The sequence below is a fragment of the Chenopodium album genome, chromosome 8, assembly GCF_948465745.1.
Source record: "Chenopodium album chromosome 8, dcCheAlbu1.1, whole genome shotgun sequence".
NCBI lineage: Eukaryota > Viridiplantae > Streptophyta > Magnoliopsida > Caryophyllales > Amaranthaceae > Chenopodium > Chenopodium album.
Genome location: NC_137841.1, coordinates 67,439,528 through 67,460,881, shown reverse-complemented (window position 1 = coordinate 67,460,881; position 21,354 = coordinate 67,439,528). Strand labels below are relative to the sequence as shown.

General features: G+C 33.8%; 2 protein-coding genes across 2 annotated transcripts; one reads left to right on the top strand and one right to left on the bottom strand.

Moving 5' to 3' along the window:
- The first annotated feature begins 3,111 nt into the window (after positions 1–3,111).
- LOC145556355 (calcineurin B-like protein 10) lies at positions 3,112–11,957 on the top strand. Its single transcript, XM_081618005.1, has 9 exons — positions 3,112–3,374; positions 3,467–3,650; positions 3,745–3,827; positions 8,691–8,750; positions 9,512–9,620; positions 9,718–9,770; positions 9,844–9,924; positions 10,118–10,230; positions 11,131–11,957. Exons 1-9 carry the CDS (start codon positions 3,348–3,350, stop codon positions 11,183–11,185), a joined length of 765 nt encoding a protein of 254 aa, XP_081474131.1. The 5' UTR covers positions 3,112–3,347; the 3' UTR covers positions 11,186–11,957.
- Positions 11,958–15,614: 3,657 nt separating this feature from the next.
- On the bottom strand, positions 15,615–17,412 carry LOC145556353 (uncharacterized). The gene is made up of 2 exons (XM_081618004.1): positions 17,239–17,412; positions 15,615–16,973 (listed from the first exon to the last, which is right to left on the bottom strand). Exons 1-2 carry the CDS (start codon positions 17,284–17,286, stop codon positions 16,266–16,268), a joined length of 756 nt encoding a protein of 251 aa, XP_081474130.1. The 5' UTR covers positions 17,287–17,412; the 3' UTR covers positions 15,615–16,265.
- Positions 17,413–21,354: the final 3,942 nt, after the last annotated feature.

The window sequence follows — 21,354 nt, the reverse complement described above, 5'->3', positions numbered from 1 at the left end:
AATATTCATTGCACTAGTCAAACTTATAATTCATTATTATTGCAACGATTATTGGAAAGGATTAACTAGTACTCCGTATAAGTTTGTAGAAATATTCATTGCACTGAATAATTTCAATGAAGGAATCCGAGTCATTAAGTAGGTAAAGGTCACGTTAGTGATGTCAATGATTTGGGATTCTTATTAAATTCTTCGTATTTCTTAATTCTGTAACAATGAATGAGCAAATGATGGTCGATGGAGCGTGTTACAGTTTTTGATAATATAATAATCTAATTAGAAGATTGATAAAATTCATTCTTAATGTTTAGCACACTTTGATTTTAATCTAAAATTTGATCATTAATATTTTTAATTATATACTACCCTCACTAACTTTTAGTTGCAACAAAGGAATTTTTTAATCTCACATATAATACCCCTTTGTTGCTGGAATTTATTATATACACCAGGGTGCACCTGTAAGCATTTTGTTCACATTTGATGATTGTTTTTCATTTAATTATCTAATGAATAGCAAAAACTAACCATGAGTTAGTAGAGTGTACGGTACACCCTGGAGTATATAACAATCTCTCCTTTGGTGCAACTAAATGCTAAAAGAGGTAGTATTTTCATATAGGTATATCTATAATTATTTATTAAAAACAATTATATAGCAAAAAAAAAAATTGGTGAGGTGAGGCCTAAGAAACTCGAAAACCCACACACACCACCACCGGACTTCAAGGGTACTCGTCGTACGTCGTGGTGAGGCCGGCCAAAGAAACTCGAAAACTCAAAAAATTGGATTGTCTCGATGCTTCAAGAGTACTGGTTGTCATCGTGCTTCAAGGGTACTGGTCGTCGTCGTGCTTCAAGGGTACGCACCACCACCGGACTTCAAGGGTACTTCAAGGCCTGAGAAAGGAAATAAATAGATGAGAGAGAAAGAGAAGGAGACAGAGAACGGAGATGAGAGAAGAAAGAGAAAAAAGATGGAGATAGAGGAGAGGGCGAGATAATGGAGGGGTGAGAGTAGAGAGATGTGAAAACTGAGGGGAAGAGGAGAGAAGGTGTGAGAAATGAAGGGAAGGAGGAGAGAAAGATTTTTTAGGGTTTTTTTTTTAACAAATGGCAAGCGGTTCAATGTTAAAACCGCTTGCCATTTACAATTTTGCAAGCAGTTCACCCAAATCCGCTTGTCATTTACTTGTTTCAGTTTTTTTTAAAGGGGTTTTTGGAAGCGAAATTCAATAACCGCTTGCCATTTGGGGCTGCCCATTTACTTTATTCTAATATTGGTACCCACACGAACCACCTGACAATCTACTGTTGATCGAGGTCGATCCACCGAAGAACTCATTTTCCTAAACCAAGGATGAAATAAAGACATGTGAAATGGTTGACCCGAAGCCTTGGCATTTGAATACAAAGTGGAAAATTGAAACCTAGAATCACAAGTTTTTCCCACAAAATCAAGTTTCATCCCTCCCATATGACTATCAACATATGCAAACTAGAAAGGGCAGTCATGCACTCCAAACTGTTATGCGCCACTGGAGCACCTAAGGACTGTTGCAAAATGGGAACCGGCTGAGACTCTATTATGGGCACCTTCTACAGCTCCTCATCACATGATACCTGAAGTGAAGTAAAGGTAGAGGACATTGCTACACTGGACTTCACATTGTGGGAGACCTCAGTCGTATTAGAGGGGATAACCTTCTCCGAAAATGAGTGTAAAACCAAAGAACACGTGGACTATGAAAGGGGAGTTGACAGGAACTCTGAAGTGGACACCGCGTGCTGCTCCAATCCACCTGAAAACTTAGCTGATGTAGTAGTAGAGGTCTCTAGATGCTTCCCTATAAGTTACATCTTGGGGGACCTCTATCTGGATAGAAGTTTGATTCGGGAAAACCCGAATAGACATTAACGACATGGACTGAGAATGGTAGAAATGAATGGCATTGCCTTGCTTAACCTGCTGCAAATTTAAGGAAGAAAGCCGAAGGGATGAACTCGAACCATTTCGAGAAACAAACTCATGCATACGAGAGACTTTAGCTTCCCGATGAAAAGATGGTAAAGACTTGCAACTCCTGTCAATACCAACTGAATCTAATTGGAAATCACATTCCATATCAGCACTCTTTGTAATCCTGTCATCACCAACTAATATCAACACTCTCTGGTGGAAGATTACAATCTCTATCACCACCAGACAAACTAGGCACTAATATTGGCTTCGAAACAACAGTTGAACCTAACACGCTACACTGAAGATCAGCAACGGAACAGCCACATCCGCAACACAATAACCCCCTATGACTTGAGAACTAACAACACAATCGTCATTGGGGACTTGGACAGTCGACTCAACTTGGGTAACAGACTGGACCATCATACCCTTTTGCTTTTGATCGACCAAAGACACATCTTGTAGCAAACCCTCGACACAATGTAATTTTGTTAACACCTCTAAATTATTAGGATCTCCTTTAGTAGCGTTAACCAGATCCTTTCTAGCGGGTCGAAGCTTGCCTAATTCTTGATACGCAGAGGCTCTCATATAAAGAGCCTTAATATGACAGGAATCAAACTCTAATACGAAGGAACAAAGCTTAACAACAACAGAATAATCAAGAAGTTTCAAAGCACAAGCTGCAAGATTGAGATGCAAAGCAAAAGCCAAAGATCAAAACAAAGAAAAGGCTTCCGTAGAACACGACATAGTAAAACACAACAATTTACTAGCCAACTCATACTTAGAAAAATTGAAGAAGTTTGGGGTATAACTTAGAAAAACTCAAAAAAATTAACATTTTAACAACATATTTCGGGTTTGTTTGGCATTGTTTTTTGTTTTCAGTTTTCAGTTTTTTTTTAAAAACCAAAAACAGGAAATAAGAAAAATGTGTTTTTATTTTTCTGTTATCAGTTTTCAAAATTATCATGATTTTGATAAGTTTGACTAAATTTTTATTCATTATATGACATATATTATATGATTTTAAAAAACAAAAAACAAAAAAACTAAAAACTATAGTGATGCCAAACGAACCCTTCATGGATTACTTTATTAAGTGCTCCTTCAAAGTTCCCCTTAGCCGTTGCGCCCCTTCTCGCCCGTCACCACACTTCCGCAGTTCTGCTTATCCAAAATTAGACTATTTTATTTAGTCAATGTAATAATCATCATTTAAAGTTTTAACGTTTCTTCTTTCTTCCCTCCCTCTTCTTCAACAAACAACAAACTACATTAATGTATAGGAGAGAAAATCTCATCAAAACATCAAACAAGAAGAAAATCTTCTTCCTCAATATTCTCTCTCTTCAAATCTCATGAATTTCTCCATTTTACAATGCCTCTTTCCAACAATAATTCATCAGTAAATTGCTGTTTTCTACCTTCAATTATTGTTATTATTCTGGAAAAATCTGGAAAATTCAGCTAATAAGTTTTGTTGCGGTTTCTTTGCAGTATTCAAGCTCGTTGACAATTGGAGAGAGATTATGCGCTGTTTTACTGCCAATTATCGCAATCATTGAGACGCTTGCTTTCGCTGTTTCTCATTGCTTCGAATTGGATGATTTGGATAATCAAAAGAAGAAGAAATTTAAGCAAAATCACACCGATTTTGCTCGCCTTGCTCGTGAATCTCTTTGTATGTTTTCGGAATTCTATGAATTTTCGTTAATTTAATTTTTGATTGACCTATTTTTCGAATTTGATTTTGAGGTTAAATCACTTAAATGCAGTTACGGTGAATGAAATTGAGGCATTATTCGAGTTATTCAAAAAATTGAGTAGTACAATTATTGATGATGGCTTAATTCATAAGGTATTTTATTCTTAATTACACTATTTATTAATTTATTACTCAATTTAGTACCGAAAATGATTTTATTAAATATATTTATTGTCAACTTATCTGGCGTTTGTTGTTCTTGCGTGTTTCTTTTGGATCTGGAAAATTGCTTTGGATTGTTCATGTGCGTTTCATTGTACAAGTGGCTCACATGTAATTAGGTGGCTGAGTGGCTGACATGTTTTACTTCAGCTGAAAAAGTGGTTTGGTTTATATAATTTCGCAATTTGGTCATTTATGACCTTTTGAAGTTAGACTGCACTAAGGCTCTGCTCGACACTTACCCTGCTAGCTTAGTAGCTTAGTGTGCCTAGAAGCTTAAAAGAACAGGGCCTAAATGTAGGATGTGAACTGTGCTTGAAATACTATTTTCTTACTCCGTATCTTCCCTTATCTTATCCAAAGTATCATCTTATCATACTTTGTACCTGAACTTATCTTATTTGAACTTAGCCCTTGCAATATTGTATCCGAACTTATTTATTCTTATTTTATACTATCTTATCATATCTTAAGTATACTATCTTATCTTATTAAACCATATTGAACCTTATATGAAGTGTTAGTAAACCTTATTAGAACTCATTAACCTTTATTTTATGAGAACTTGTTAGCCTTTATATTATACTTCCTCTGTATTTTTTAGTGGTTTATAGATACTATAAAACATATTCATGTGGAATCTTGTTTGAATGGTTTAAAAATATTTTATTAATATCCACTTTCTATAATTTTACAATGTTAATAATTAGAGATATTAATCATTTAAACGTGCGTTGGCACGTGATAATAGAAATGTGTCAACTAAAAAAAAATGAGGAAGTACTATTTTAGCTTATTAGAATATGCTATATCTTATTTTATCTAAATTTAGACCTAAAATAAGGTGTGGAGAAGCATCAGTGGAAAGTTAATCCTTTTTTTTTTTTTTGACTTTTTGGGTAGAAAAGAGAAAATTATGTAGAGACATTGTTATTATTACGAGTTATGTATGGCCTGAGATGAACTGAAGTGATTGGAGCTGACGAAGTGAAGTGAGTTTAAATGAATATTTTATGAGAGAAGGAAATTAGGAGCTGAACTGAAATGAAATTAAGCTGAAGTGAAAAGGCTAGGAATGAGCATAACAGGATACCCTATTAAATTTCCAGGAATCGAAACTTGTTGCAACAAACTCTTCAAAATGAGAATCAGAACTGGAATAGGAACTTGTTGAACAGACTCCTAAAAGATTGGAGCCGGAGCCGGAACCTACGAATTTTCTATTTCGTACTTTTTTTGCAAATTTTCTTAAAAAAATTGGAGGGTCATAAATTTACAATTCTTACAATTTGCAAATAATACAACAAACCAAAAATAGTTTACAAAATTTAATACATATAGTTATAACAATTATTTTTTTTTATTTATATTTAGTTAACTTTGGGCTTTAGTTGTTATATGATTTGGGCTCAAGTAATACTTTTATTAGGTTACAGGGTAGGTTCCGGTTCTAAAAAATCGAGAACCTGTTGCAACAGGTTTTACTACCTGGAACCAGAACATGCGGTTCCGAAGTCTTAACAGGTTTCGAATCCTATTGAGGGCACCTTGAATTTTTGCTCACCCCTATGTAGTAGGGTAGGGACTTAGGAGGGACAAAAGTGTGTGTGTGTTTTTTTTTTTTTTTTTTTTTTTTTTTTGGTATTATAAATGGAATAAAGCAAAAGTAGGAAGATGATTTAAAAAAAAAAAGAAAGAAAAAAAACGGAGGGAGTAAAATGTTTAGGAAAAGAATCTGCCTGTTGTTTTAGTAGAATAGTTTCCTAAAGGGTGTACTCACACCTAAAAACAATTTGAGGAAAATACTAAACGAATACAAGAAAGTATTTAAACTATCATTATCCCATTGCTTAGGTAAAGATGTTTGTTGGCTGCTTAGATACATCTAAGAGTGTTGTTGCTAGTTTGAATTTCATCCTGCAAAAAATGGTAGTTAACCTCTATATCTATTATGTTCATGAAAGATTGGATTCTGATATATGTTTAGGACAGCTTGACTACTAAGTATATTATCATAGGAGATGATTATGCTACTCTCAAGGCCAACAATAATCCTTGATAAAGGTTTACAGGTACTATGTGGTGGCTCTAATGCCATAAAATATTTTGGATAAAGATTTTATCACCTATGTCATGTCCAAGGCAATTTTTTGGGTGTACAGATTGCCACAAAAGAAGTGATGTAAATGACTAAATGGGATTCGATCCAAGCCTTGGGTACCTCCTCTCAAAATATAAACCAACTTAAAAAGTTGGCATCCATCCACAGGTCCAAAAAATATTAGTTATATGTTATATCCCACCATAATTTTTTTTTAAAAAAAAGGTACAACGACCAGTTTAAGGAAAGTCCTAGATGTAAACAATAGTATATGTAAAAAAATATACTCGTAACAAGATGTTGCTTGAGACTAGGCAGCTGTTTGTAATTTTTTTGCCTAAATATTGGGAACAACTAATTTCTGTTGCCATCAGAGTGGCTCAAGCTGACCAAAAGACTCGCTACCACGCTGGCTAAGAACTCCATACCTGATGCATCCAACAAGGTAACAGTCCATGCCAGATGGAAAACTTCCTTGCAAAAGAATAGAGCCCTCAATATCTTTGCCAAATTACATGGTCATATTCACTCCCTTCATTTACTAGAAATTGCTTGCTTTTCATATATATGGGTTTCTAGATTACATTGGATATAACTCATATAAGTTCAGCTTTGTATGTGTGTACACACACTCAATATTTTAATAGGTCATAGCATTTGATAATCAATTTGAGCCATTTGTTAGCCGCGGGGGGGGGGGGGGGGGGGGGGGGGGGGGTGGTTAAAATGCTAAGTAGTTGGATAAAGAGGTGGAGGATATGGGTCTAGTGGATATGAGAAAATTGATGGAGGTTTCGAGGGATTGAGTACAGCAGAGACAATCAGTAAATAAGTGTCTGGGCTGTGGAGGGTGTGGAAGTTGCAAAGCTTGGGCTATGTACAATAAAGATGATCCAAAAGTGCTTTCTCCTTTCTCTTTCTCACAATCATCCTGTCTAGTAGGGTGCATAGGAAGCATCTAGGTCAGTGTTTCTATCTCTCTCCTCACCATTTTGCCTCTAGTTGTCTATGTTAATAAATTATTTAGCATCAATTGTGATAGGTAAAGACTAGAATACTCTGTTAGTCTATTGAGCTAGGTTCTCTTTGTGTGTGAGTTTGTGGAGGGAAGAAGGGAAGGGTGGGTTGCTTGCCTTTTGGGCGGAGGTAACCAGCCAAACTTGGTTATCTCTCTTATTGATGATGGATACCCAACTGTATTCAATACCTTTTATAGATTCGTAGTTTACATAGATTCAATTAAGTTGATCACTATATCTAGAAGCATTTTGGATCTAAGTAGTTATATTACCAATTACACTTCTCCTGTAAGAATTTACTTGAAAAGTTGAAACTTTGGAATGATGGAATTCAATTAAGTGGAAGTAGTGGTGATTGTTAATACCGTAGTATTGACTATTGAGTGCTCAAAGAGGAGGGAGAGAATATGAAAAGTTACCCTCGAATGACCCGTTCCTTTCTTTGGGAAGTAGCTACCACTAGATGAGGATTAGTTCTGCAATGGGTGCTATTTCCTTCAAGTATCATCACCTCTTTGTTTTAGACCTTATCACCCTTGTTAATTTTTCTCATTCCAGGAATGGCTTTAGGGTATGTTATATCATCCAAAATAAATCGTCTGCTGTATGTTCAGATTTGAACTGGTTCACTGACCTTCATCTCACTTTAGATGTGAGCCCTCTAAAATCTGAACTTGGATTGTGCTATGAAGCATTCAGCAGTATCTGAAAATCAATATTATGAATCTTTTTTTAAATTCTCTTGCATGAATCAGACTCTAGAGAAGATTAGTTACTTTCTCTTTAAGCATTTGGGATGTAAAAAAAAAAATATAGAATTTGTAACTTGAGTATGAGTATACAAGCTGGCTAATGGTAGGGAGTATAAATCTACTGTTTCGGTCCCTTTTTTCTGTCTTCTCAAAACATCATATTGTCAGCAATTAATTATAAGCTGTAAACAATGATGTGTTTATAACAAAAGAGGCTTGATTGGGGCCTTCCATTTTTCTATTTTTAAAACAAATACCCATAAGTTGCAACAAATTGGGAAGCTGTCTGCTGTCCTAGTAAGATCATCCAATTGGTTAGAAACCCAAACCTTTTTAATGGTTTGGCAAAAAATCAGGCTACTCATTCATAGGCTGTGAGCCTGTACCAAATCTTTCCCTTCTCTACATTTCATGGCATTATAAGTGCCAACAATTATAATAGCATAGTACTAGAGGAGTTATCTAGAGACAAAACTTTGTTTTACTTTTCTTTTGAGTTTGTTTCAGACAGAATAGTTTCAAAGGCAGTTGGATAGAGCTCAGCAGTACATTTGGGAAACAACTTTATGCCATTGCCTTAATGTCTTAAGAGTTGCGAGCTTGTGGCTGTTTTCCTTCTTTGAATGAGAGCAAGGCAGATGTAATTAAGTTTGTAAAGTTTATCAATATTTTATCAATATTATTTTTCTTGACTTTGCTTTGGATAGATCTGTCTCACAGTTTGTAAAGTTTCTCTTTCCTTTTATCGAGGTTCTTTTGGGTTACTTTGGTGGCTTTAATTGAAGCATTGTGTTTCGTAAATGTTTTATAAGTTATATCTGACTTCCGTTTCATATTTGTTTGCAGACAGTACATAAGCTTAATGTTATCTTTTCTGCCATACTCCTGATTGGTTCTAACTGGTTTATCAATTGATATGCAGGAGGAACTTCAACTATCACTTTTCAGAAGCCAAATTGGCAAAAATCTTTTTGTGGACCGGGTAATGTATTTTTCTCTCATGTACACATTCATAATAGGATTTTGCTTCTTATTGACTGCAATATATGTTTAGTTATGCCTTGGCAAAAGGGCTATGAGCTTCTAATGGAATGCCTTGAATTATGAGTGTAACATGTTAGCATCGGTAAGCAATGCTAAGCTCTGATTTTTTTCATGTTACATTCAACATAGTTCTCTGGATAAGGAATTGCTTCTTCGAGTACTGACTACTGAGTAATCACTTAAAGAGAGGGTGTGTGGTTGCTTGTTTTTCTTGATGTACAATGCTGCCTAGTACTGTAATGGTTTTCATTACTTTGGGATCTGTGATTGTTATTGACTTTGGCATAGGAGGATTTGCAAAGTCCAATAGATGCACGTGGGTTTGATTTTGTGTCCCGGGTATGGCTCCCTACAGACTTTACCAGTCAATTTAGCAAAGTTTTGTTGTATGTGACTATGTGACATTGTTGTCTGAAACTTCTTTTCATCTTTTAAAATATAATAATAGTTGATTTGAAATTAGGTAGCAGGCTTTCCCACCTTTTAGAAATTCCAGCTAAATCAAGATATTTCATTATAAAGATATCTCTCAACTCTATGATTGGACTGAAAAAGGACTAAACCAGAATAACCTACAATATTATTAAAGGCTAATGGGGAGGGGAGGTGTGGCCCTTTTGGTGCAATCTGATCTGCAGAAGTCATGCATAGTTGCGCAAAGGACTCAAGCTCTGATCAATCAACTCATTGGTTTTGCAGGTTTTTGACCTCTTTGATGAAAAGAGGAATGGTGTCATTGACTTTGAGGAATTTATTCACTCATTGAATGTATTTCATCCCCATGCGCCTATTGAAGATAAAATTAGCTGTAAGTTTCTGGCCCATCCTCCTGTTTCAGCTTCTGAGATAAGATGAATATATTTTTCACCTCATCTCCTCGTCTAATATCTGTATATGTATTTCAGTTGCGTTTAGACTGTATGACCTGGGACAAACTGGGTTTATTGAACGCGAGGAAGTAAGTGTTATTCTGTATTTATGCTCGCATATAACAATTCCAATTCCAAATTCTTAGACATGTTTGCTTTCAGGTTAAGCAAATGGTGATAGCCATATTATCTGAATCAGGATTGGATTTATCAGATGATCTTTTAGAGTCTATCATTGACAAGGTAAATCTATTTAGAAGTAGAATTTATTGTGCTTTCTTTTGTTTCTGTGACTCACGTATCTTAATGTATCTGAGTTTTGAGCTTTGACACTCTCAATCTACTTGGGAGCATCCTGAAATTTTATGTATCTTCTTTTTTAGCTACATATTATTGACCAAACTCTGATTATTCTTAAAAAATTATTGTTATTCAGACTTTTGCTGAGGCTGATCATGACAGAGATGGTAAAATTTGCAAGGATGAGTGGAAGACTTATGCTCTTCGTAATCCTAGTCTCTTGAGGAACATGACTCTTCCTCATCTCACGTATGCCACTTAACTCTTACCTCTTTCTGGAACTGTCTTCCATTCTTTTGGACTAGTTGTTTTTCATCAAGAACCTATTATTGTTTATGGGTTTATCATCGTGAAGAATGTAAAGATAACATCACCTATGATAACTAATGACTCCAATTTTAATCTAAAAGTTGACTACTTAATTCTCGGTGTGATGCTATTATCAAATGGATTTACTCTGGGGACAATGTTTACCATGTAGAATATTAGATCCTACTCAATTTGATCGTCGATATTTTCAACATTTTGAGGTTGTGATACAAATGACTAATTTATTATATTAAAGACCTGTCATTTTCTTTGAATTTATCGTCTGAAGATAACATCACATATGATAACTGTTGGCTTCATTTTAAAACTAATAATTGACTAATTTATTCTCAACGTAATGTTACTCTTAAATGATTTTACTGTGTAGACAATGTCAATGCTTTTCATGTAGAATATTTGATCCTACGAGTACTGAATTTGATGGTCATTATCAACATTCTGAGGCTGAGATACAGGGTATACTGACTAATTCATTATAAGGGTCTAAGGGACCCAAATATGATTTTGTGATGACCACTTCTATTGATCCGTGTAATAATAAGCAACAATGATGCGTCTTTGATGTTATTAGAAAGTTGTTTTTTTTTTTTTTTTTTTTTTTGGGTCTGTCATCTATTGTATAACAAGGTTTTTGAATGCTCTTTAGCAGTAATAAGACTAATAACGTTGTGATTATATCAAAGTTATCTTAGGTTTTTTTTTTTCTTTTTTCTTTTTTTTTTTTGGGGGGGGGGGGGGGGGGGGAGAGAGGAGTTGCTATTAATGGTTTCTCAATATGCACTTGATATTAGTTTAATATTTGTGATTTTTTTTTTTCAGGGATGTAACCACATGTTTTCCAAGTTTTATTTTCAACACTGAAGTTGAAGAATGAGTGATGCTTCCTCATGGGTAGTTTTGGAAAAAGATAGAAAAAAGAGTCCCAAGAAAACCAGGCATTTTAAGTGTTGCCTGAGGTTGGAAAGTTCCCGGTATTCAGCAGTTGGCTACGTATCTGATGCAAGTATGATTCTGGTAGTCACAATGACAAAGATTCCTGCTCTAATTGATTTGGAAATTGTGGGACTTTTACAGCCCGTTGGTAGGCCAGTAGCCAGTAGTTATATGGAGGTAATGATAAATTATATACAAGTATGATTTTGGAAAGAAAGCCTCGTGTCATTGTCAAATGTAATATTTGTCCACCTCCATATATATATTTGCTTTGTAAATTTCCATCACCTATCATTCTCACTTCTAAGGCAGTGTTGAGTTACAAATCTTACAATAGAATCCATGAAGAAAAATACATGACGGATTCCATCGACACGGGAACTGCCCTTACAATTTTGCATATATCTTCATTTTCATTGACTGTCATTTTTAATTGTATAACATAAAACCGTTAGTGCAGTCGGTAGCAATCTTGAACCTGTAAACTCTGTAATATTGTGAAGGCCGTGTTAGTGCAAAGTGCCCTGTTTCTCTTTATACAGATTGCCTAAAATATCTGGCAATTCAAAATTTCCAATATGTAATAGGCACTTTGTCACAATTTTTCAGACATCTTCAATACTCATATCATGTGCCCTTATTGTGATTAATTGTAATTATTCTTGAGGAAAATTTATGTAATAAAGATATCGAAATTTTTTATGAGGGGCTTCCTCTAGTTTTTCTGGATGTGTCGTGTGTGTGTATTTTGGTAACCTTTTTTTTAGCAGCAGAGGACTGAAGGAGACAGATTAAGTATAAGGTTTACTTTTGAAATCCTTAATTTCCTCAAGAGTACTGAGATACGATGAAGCAATTTTCGTAGATTTTACTTCCAGTGAAAGAAGTAAAGCCGTTAGCTCTTCTGTTTCTGTGCTCTTCGTTCTTCCCTGTAATGCTGTAAATCTGCTATTCTGTATGTTGAGTTCATGCTTAGTGAAGTCATCTGCAACTTTATCAGCTTTTATATTCACTGTACAACTTCTCCAGATTCTTAGTCCTTATAGAACTGTGGAAACTTCTGCTTCTCTCGAATAATAATCCCGAGGTGTTTCCTTTAAAATGTTTGATACTGTAACCTCAACTTTCACTTTCACGAGTGAGAATAGCTTGAAGCTCACTGTTATCTTCCTCACTTTTATACAAGCTTTTATAGAACAACTATAAATCTATAATGCTTCAATATTTTCTTAGACTGAATGCTAATCTAACAGATTGTGTGAAACTTTTCTTGTCATCGGTACATCGGAATGGTGAAGAATCATACTACCTCCGTTACATATTATTTGCAACGATTAGACATTTTCCCTCAATACTTTATGTCAAATCGTTGCATATAATACGTAACGGAGGTAGTACTAACAGATAGATGCTCTTATCTGCTTTGATACAGCTTTCAACATGAGCTTTTGCAGGTAAGTGCTCTTGCTATACTAGCAGATTAATCACCTTGTTATGCTATAATATGCCTCTAAAGTTGACTTAACTGCATAAAGGATTAATAATTTATTTGTCTAAGTTGCCTTTACCTTTCAAGGATCAAACCCTTAAAACATGCAAAGATTATCCTTTTCTCCTTAATCTGTAGTTAAGCTACAAGGTTCAGATATTTAGAGGCTATGTTTCCTGAAAAGATGAAAACTTGTCCTCCCATCTCAGTTAATAATGATAGTAATTAGGCTTCTGCTGTCAAAAAGGAAAAAACTAATGCTTAAATTTACTTCTTTATTGCAAAGGATTTCTAGCAACTATACATTATGGATCCTTTATATTTTATAAATGCCTATCCAACATGCTTATTAAAAGTAACGAAACTCCAACTTTTGTATTATGAATTTGGCAATTCCCATCCGTAATTAGTTTGTATTCCAACAAAACCGCCTAACTATACTGAATCGTGGGAACCAAGCAAGGCTTGACCTAGTGGTAAAGTGTTTGATCTCATGACTTAAAGTTCATAAGATCAAATTCCCTAAGGGCTTTTCAGAGGTGAGGATTCTCTTATCTTTCCCCTTCCAACTCCTAATGAGTTTGACAAGCAAAGCTGAACTAGATTAACCAATACAAATACTTAAGGTAAAAGTTTAACTTACATAATTTGTGGTCTTGGCTTTTGAGTTTTTTTTTTTTTTTTTTTTGAATAATTGGCTTTTGAGTTTTTACCATATCTTGATATTCACTTTGCAGTTTTTACCATTTGTATTTAAAAAAAAAAAAAAAAAAAAAAAAAAGCACGGGCGTCTTAAAAACTACTCTCAAATCACTAATTATTGTAACTTTGCAAGCAAATGAGAGAATAGTACTCAAGAATAATAAGAAGAAACAATCATCATTAAAGCACAAGACATCATTAAGAAAATAAACCTTAAGTGGGTTATGAAATATTTTTACAAAGATATTGTCCTAAGATGAGAACAAGACTAGTACTAGTTAAAATGGGTAGCTTTCATAATCACTCTCCTAGCTAAACTTGTCATAGTTTTAGTTCACTTGTATGTAGGCCCTATTTTAGCTTAGTCCTAGCCAAAGGGGTCAAAAAATCCTGCACTTTGTTTTTGTGGGTCATTTTTTTGAAGTTTTAGGTGGAACTGTTTTTTTATTTTCTCTTTTGCATGTGCACCGCAACATATGTGCCACACCGTTCAACGAAAGCAACTCAACTATTAAAAGATTTTCCATTCATAATCATTATTATTATTATTTTTATAAAAACATTATTATTATTATTTATTTTACATCATACGCCATTTTTTAATTTTTCATAATATAAAGAATTTAGAGAATTTGGCGCCAATTTACCTCATTACACGTTTGGTTTAATTTAGAAAAAATTTCACATCCGTGGGGTTTGTGTGTGAGTAATTGAGTATGACATTGACAACCTCTTTTTTTTTTTTTTTTTTTTCTTTGCTTTTGGTGATCACTAAGCTACTAGATTTTTAGTGGTTGATTATAGGGCCACATTTATACGCATCCATATCTACCAAGATACTATACAATATTAAGTGAAGTTGAGTCAATTTATTTAATTATATACAAAAATTATACTTTTGTGGTAGTGACTAGTGATGCTACAAGTTGAACATTATACTCAATTTCATTTTGTTTTGAATGGAACTTAATTTGAATGACACATTTGTCACTTCTTATTGTAGCTCTTTTTTCGTTATCATGTCTTTTTTTCTAGTGAAACTACAGACATAGACACCAATACTCATAAAATAGGACAACTATTAATAATTAGAGGGCGCACGAAATTGGTGTACACCTAAATGCAAGGTAGTTTCATCTAGCCCTCCGATTTTAGGTTACTAAAACTATGTGGTGGTCGAATGAGGAATTATGTATTTGGTGATGGTGGCAACACTCAATGGCACCAAGTGTGAGGTGGTGGATGTTGGATGGTGAGGAAAAGCCAAAATAGGTGGGGTTAAGGAGTTGGAAGGGGAAGGGAGGAGAAAAGAGAGGGGCAATGGGATGAGTATTTTTGGAAAAAAAAAAAAAATGGAGAATTCAAGGCCATGTTTAGTAAATACTCATCAATGAACATTTCTCAATGATATCAAGAGTCATTGAAGACTCAAGCTATTAGATATGAATTTCCCATCATCATTTTCTAACAAGAGTTACAATTTGTTAATTCAACATTTAGTAAACTAGTGGTAGCAAAAAATGTTGTTCTCTAGCCTCCCTTAGTTTATTTATTTTTTTTATTTTTTATTTTTTATTTTTTTGTTAAGAAAACCTTATTTTAAAAATATTATGATAACACTTTGATACGTAATTTATAAGTTAGGTTAAAAAACATTTTGATGGGTGCATGAGTTGACAAATTGTAACTTGTAAGGGAAGATGATAATTAATCCAAGCTCTTAAAAACAAGGGAGACAATATAATTGAAATAGTAACATACAAATTGTAGTTTAAAAGACATAAAAACTAAGATTATTCTCCCATATTTATTAAGCCAGACAAGAGAATCTAGCATTTTGCACACTTGACATGAGTAAACATGTAAAATCATTGGTATGTTTAGCATGCTTGTTATTCCCTTACATCCATAATAAGAAGGCTGGGCCGGCGGGCGGGCAGCCGGCCGAGCAATCGGGTCTAATTAGATGCAGCTTCAATGGCAGACACTCAACCATGAAGCATAATGTTAGTTATGCTTCATGGCTAGCTAAAGGGGATCACCAAGATGTTGGAAGGCATATTCATCATTGATGTTGGTCAGTCTCAGTTTTTTACAAAGAGAATCATTATTATGAGTTTTAACTTTAAAAAAGCATCATTTCATTGCACAAAAAAGCAAAGACCAAATAGCCAAGATATAAAGCAACAACCTTAGTATATAATCAGATAAAAATCTTTTTTTTTTTGGATGATTCTTTTCATTACAACCCCCAAATCATCATATACATCACTATGTGTTTAACATAATGACATATACATAAAAACAATACACACTAATTAATGAAAATTAGAGAGGAAAAAAAAAAGCCAAAAGCCAAATCTTGTTCATAAATCCAAGATGGGCCCCTCCCAAATCTCCTTTGAATGGGAGTATCAAGCAAATTACATTACATTACCATAATTAGGAAAAAAAATTAAGAAAAAAAAAAAAAAAGTAAAAGTCACTACCACCACACAACAATAATAGGTGGTTGTTAGACTTTGATGATATTTTGTATCATTTTTCTTTCTCTCCCTTTCTTTCCCTTTCAAGGGAGAAGTTAAGACATGTTTTTCCTAATTTTTCCTAAGACAAACTATATTTTACAAGCCCTTAAACCAACCCAACTAAATGATAGGATGGTAAGGTAATTACCATCCAATTTCAACACTAATCTTTCTTTACATGTTCATTAGTGTTAAAAATTAAAAAAAGGATGGATTTTTTTTGGTTACTAAAAACTAACATCAAACTTTGACAAACTCACTATATTGTACTAGTCTAACTACTAATACTAGTAAAGTCAATACTAAAATTCAACAACCCTTTGGTACTTGGGTGAATTAATCATTGAGCAATCAAAATTATCTAACCCCCTTTTCCTGGGGGAATTAGAACTAGTAATGGTTACTGGTGGAATTTCAATGGAGTCAAGTCTAGGAGGTGGATGTTGCCATTGTGGAAGCGGACCGGCTAATAGGAGTGTTTGTAGAAGTGGTCCGGCTTCCATTACCGCCTTTAATAGCTTCCCTTTCTCTGGTAAGGGGCGGCGATTGCTCGCCAATGTTGCTGCTATTTGTGGTGGCAATGCTGGTTGTTGTATGGCAGCTGGGGAGTTAGCACCTCCTTGTGGAGAAGAGATTATGCTGCTCTCCTCACACTCAGAAGATGATGTGGAAAAACAGTTAGTAGTTGTGTTAGTATTAGACAATGAAGCTGCTGCTGCAGACTTCTGCTGCTGCTGCTGCTGCTGTTGCTGTTGCTGCAGGCTGTCCTGCTGCGGCTGTCGCTGTCGCTGCTGCTGCTGTAATTGCTGTTGGAGCAGCAGCTTTTCCAGCATTAGTTCTCGGGATTTAGATTGAGCTTCATCTCTTTCCTTAATTGTCATCATTAAGATATCTTTCATCTGAATTAATTCCTCCTCTTTTTTCATAATTTCTTCCTGAGCAGCTATTACTGTTGCCTCTAACTCCATTCTTGATTGCAATATGTACTGTCTCATCTCACCCATCATTCCCTGCAAGAAATAAAAGTTCAAGTCAAAAAACTGTGTTAAGTTATGCGTAATACTACTCCCTCTGTCTCTAATTGTTGTGAAAGTAAGAACAACATTTATAGACGAGCAAGTAACAGAACAAATCAATTGTTAGTAAAAAAGTACTTAATTAACTGATTAGACAAGTAAAACTAGTAAAAAAAAATGATGGGATTCACTCTAATATGCACATAATTAGCTGATTTGACAAGAAAATCAAGTAAAAAAAGATGGGAATTTTTTTTACCTCTTCTTCATTATAGTAAACCCACCCAAAAGGGCTGCATTGCTCCATTTTTTTCCCCCCAATTGATTAGAATTAGTCTAGATTAGAAGGAAGTTAGAAGCAGAAAAATAGAGAGAAAAACTCTGTTTTTTTTTTTGTAAGTGGTTTAAGAGTATAGAATAGAATGAAGATATAATGTGGGGTGATTTGTCTCCTTATATGGAATAGAGAAGGAGTCACTATTTATGTGCTTTAATTGCTTTTGGTATATTTGGGTAGATTGCTTTTAGGGATTCATGGGACATATGGTTGGACAAAGACACCAAAAGCCAAAAGCATGCAAATACACAAATGCGACTTTCCTATTTGCTACAGCTTTTGTACTAAAACTAATTATGCTCTATCTCATCCCATGTTTTTACTTTATTGCTTATGGGATTTTTGGGGATTCATATTCATTTTTCTATTCTCTTAAGTTTTCGCTTTAAGGACTATAAGCAATATGTGATTTCTGCGTCTTTTATGAGACGGACTTACAATAATTTATTGTGAGGTCGGGATGACTTTTGAATTGCTAGATTCAAAATAATTTATCTTAAGATTGGATTGGCTATTGTATTATAAGAAGTGACTTGAATTCTGTGGATTCATATTCATTTTAATGTGATTATAAATACTATTTTGATTAGTTTGATAGATGTTGATAAACGCGACACAGGTAGCATCTTGTATGAGACGGACTTACAATAATTTATTGTGAGATTAGAATGACTTGAGTTTTCTTGGAATAGCTTTTAATGTCAACATAAATTATTACAAATCTATTTTCTTAGAATGAGTTGAGGATGTGGCAACTTGCTTTTTATTATGTGAGAAAATGAGCTTTGTTTGTAGAATATGCATCTTCCCCTAATCCCATCTAAAACCCTAAAGGTGTAATTTTTATGTATTACAACTTCTATCAGATGTGAATGTTAATTTGGTTAATCAAATTGTCTTTTGTTAAACATGTCACACTCTTTTCAATGTAATTTCTAATAATAAACTAGGGAAAAAACTCACTATATGTAAAAATAAGTGAGAAAATGACTTAAACATAATGGACCATAATCACCTCTTTAGTTTGATAATATGGGAGTCTTGGTATGGAACAAAAAGAATATCATTAAATAAAGCAACAAAATAGTCAAGGGAAGACAAATTATCAAGATTAAAAGAGTGACTCGCCCTATAATTTCCTTGCAATAACAACACCAATTGTCACAAACTCACAACTTACAGGAGAAGTTGCAGACCTACTAAAATCAGCTATATATATGGAGAATGTTCTTATATATGCTCTAACCTCTAATAGAAACTAACATTACACATGTGAAGTTATTTACAAAGTATAGTATTACACCTCACAATTACATATACTATAAAATCATCTTAATTAGAATATCACTAATAATTCTGATTTAAAATAAATTGTACAAAGTATAAAATTTACTATTAGCTTTTTATAACCCACAAAATCAATTGTGTAGTCTAATTTACTACTTACATTAATCCGTTGTTTTGAAGTTTGTCAGTTCAATTAAATTCGATTCAGTTCAATTTACTTTAGTTCACCTTTATTTAGAATCTTATTTTGAAGTTTGACCTTATTTGGTAAAGTGCTTATAGCTTATTTTACCCAATTTAAGGTTTAACCAATCAAAAAAGTTAATGTGAGTGTTTGGTAAATAGGTTCATAAAAGAGCGCTCAAAAAGCTCTTTTAGAAAAATTTCATTGGTTGTGTTTGGTAACTAGCTTATTTGAGTAAAATTAGCTTATTTGACCACCATTAACTTATTGACTATTAAATAAGTTAATTCAAGGTGTTTGGTGGGAAGCTTATTTATAGAGCTTATTCCACTAAACAAGCTCTTTTGCAAAAAGCTTCTTTTAGGAGGTTTTACAATTAGCTTATTCAATTCTTATGGCGAAATGACACTTCAAAAATCCTATATGAAGTACCTACCCCACAATTAGCTTATTGTCCATTTCACATAATCAACCAGCTTTAAACAATCAGCTGTTTATCAAACATTTTTCTACAATAAGCTAATAAAATAAGTTAGTCAAATCGATTAATACAATTAGCTAATTAAAATCAGCTAACACAATCAGTTTTAGCTTTCAGCTTTTCCCCAAACCACGACCATTAGAAGAGATTTTTAAAATTAGCTTATTGTACAATTAGTTTTTTTGCTCTTAAATACACTAAAACAGCAAAAAAATTAACTATTATTTACCAAACACTTTTACACAATCAATTAATTTTAACTAGCTAGTCAAATCAGCTAATACAATAAGTTATATCAATCATCTACTCCGTACCAGTTAATTACCAAACATAGGCTTTATATTTTAGTTCAGTTCAATACAATTCTTTTTAATTCAGTCCAAATAAATCGAAAAGAACCGGTGGTAATTATAGCTAGTCAGAACAGGACTGAACACAGCAAGTGAGTGTGTAGACTGTAGTAGCCGTTAGTGAAGTGTGAAATAGATGAGTAGTTAGTTACAAAAAAAGGGCGCCGCAGACGCAGTGGCATGCACGTGCAGTTTGGCCGTGTGAAAGTAAAGAGGTTCAGTTATTCTGGTTTAGACCGTTTTTAGCTATTATGGCTTGACTTGACATTCTTCTCACTTCTCAGGCTGTGGCATGGTTAGCTGGTTTCCATTGAACAGGATATTATTGTTTACTTAATCATTTTTCAAAAGCAATGCATCAACCCTTTCACTCTACTATATCCCTAAAATCCACTTTATTCATTATATTGTCCTAACATAGTAAGATGAGAGTTCATCATATACTTCGTTTCATTAAAATTGTAACAATTGTAACTGATCGTTGTTCTATACATAGATAAATGAAGAGAGCTAATATGTGAGTTGTTTCTTACTTGTGTGATTTACAAATTACACAAAAATTAGCCTATTAAATTAGTTGTGGATAAATGGAATTGTTCTAAGCAAATACAGTGGGGAGGCGGGCTTATTTCGAGATAACACAATAGTTGGATTGTTTTGATCATAATTGACAAACATGAACTTATTATTTTTTTTTCAATGTTATCAATTAATTAACTCAAATAAGTTTTCTTATGTTTATGCTTCATATAAATTAAAACAAAGTTTATTTGCATTAAGGGTCTATTCTCATTTACTGAACTGAATTGAACTGAACTGAACTGATTGAAGCTGAACTGAACTGAACTAATTGGAGCTGAACTGAACTGAAATGAATACTTTACGAGAGAGGAAAATTAGGAACTGAACTGATTGGAACTGAACTGGACTGAAATTAAGCTGAAGTGAACAGGCCCTAAGTTTACATAATTTTTTACTTGTGACCTCAAGGTTACATGGTGAATTCTCACCAACTACACTAAGCTTTGTTTTATCATTATATTTAAAGGGACTCATCTCCAAGCTAATCACTCTCAAGTCTCAACTCACTTTGTAAAATTCGAACCCAAAAAGCAGAGTAAATTTCGAATGAAAATAAAATATTGCTAGACATCCAAGCTATTAATTAGTCTTTATTTTACTAGCTAGCTACGCTATATATACATTATGCAGGTTCTAAGGGTTTCTTCATCATTATATAGAACAAGAACTCTCAAGTCTCAACTCACTTTGTAAAATTCGAACCCAAAAAGCAGAGTAAATTTCGAATGAAAATAAAATATTGCTAGACATCCAAGCTATTAATTAGTCTTTATTTTACTAGCTAGCTACGCTATATATACATTATGCAGGTTCTAAGGGTTTCTTCATCATTATATAGAACAAGAAAATGTAAATTTCCATGTTGTTTTAATGAACCATCAAAGTGATGAGATTTGTTTTTTTAATTTACATGTATCTTGTTTCTTTCATTAGTCATGATACTCTTAGATGTTGCTTCATTAACATTGCACGTTATAACTTTACAAGCATAATGCATGTATTAAATAATTGATCGAGTTCTTTGCTTATTATTATACGTTAGTACGGAAAATTATATATTAATACAACTTATCCTCAACTCCTCAAGTATTCATCAAGTATATAATATGCTAAGTCTTACGTCAATATATACTAATGCAACTAAAATGTATACA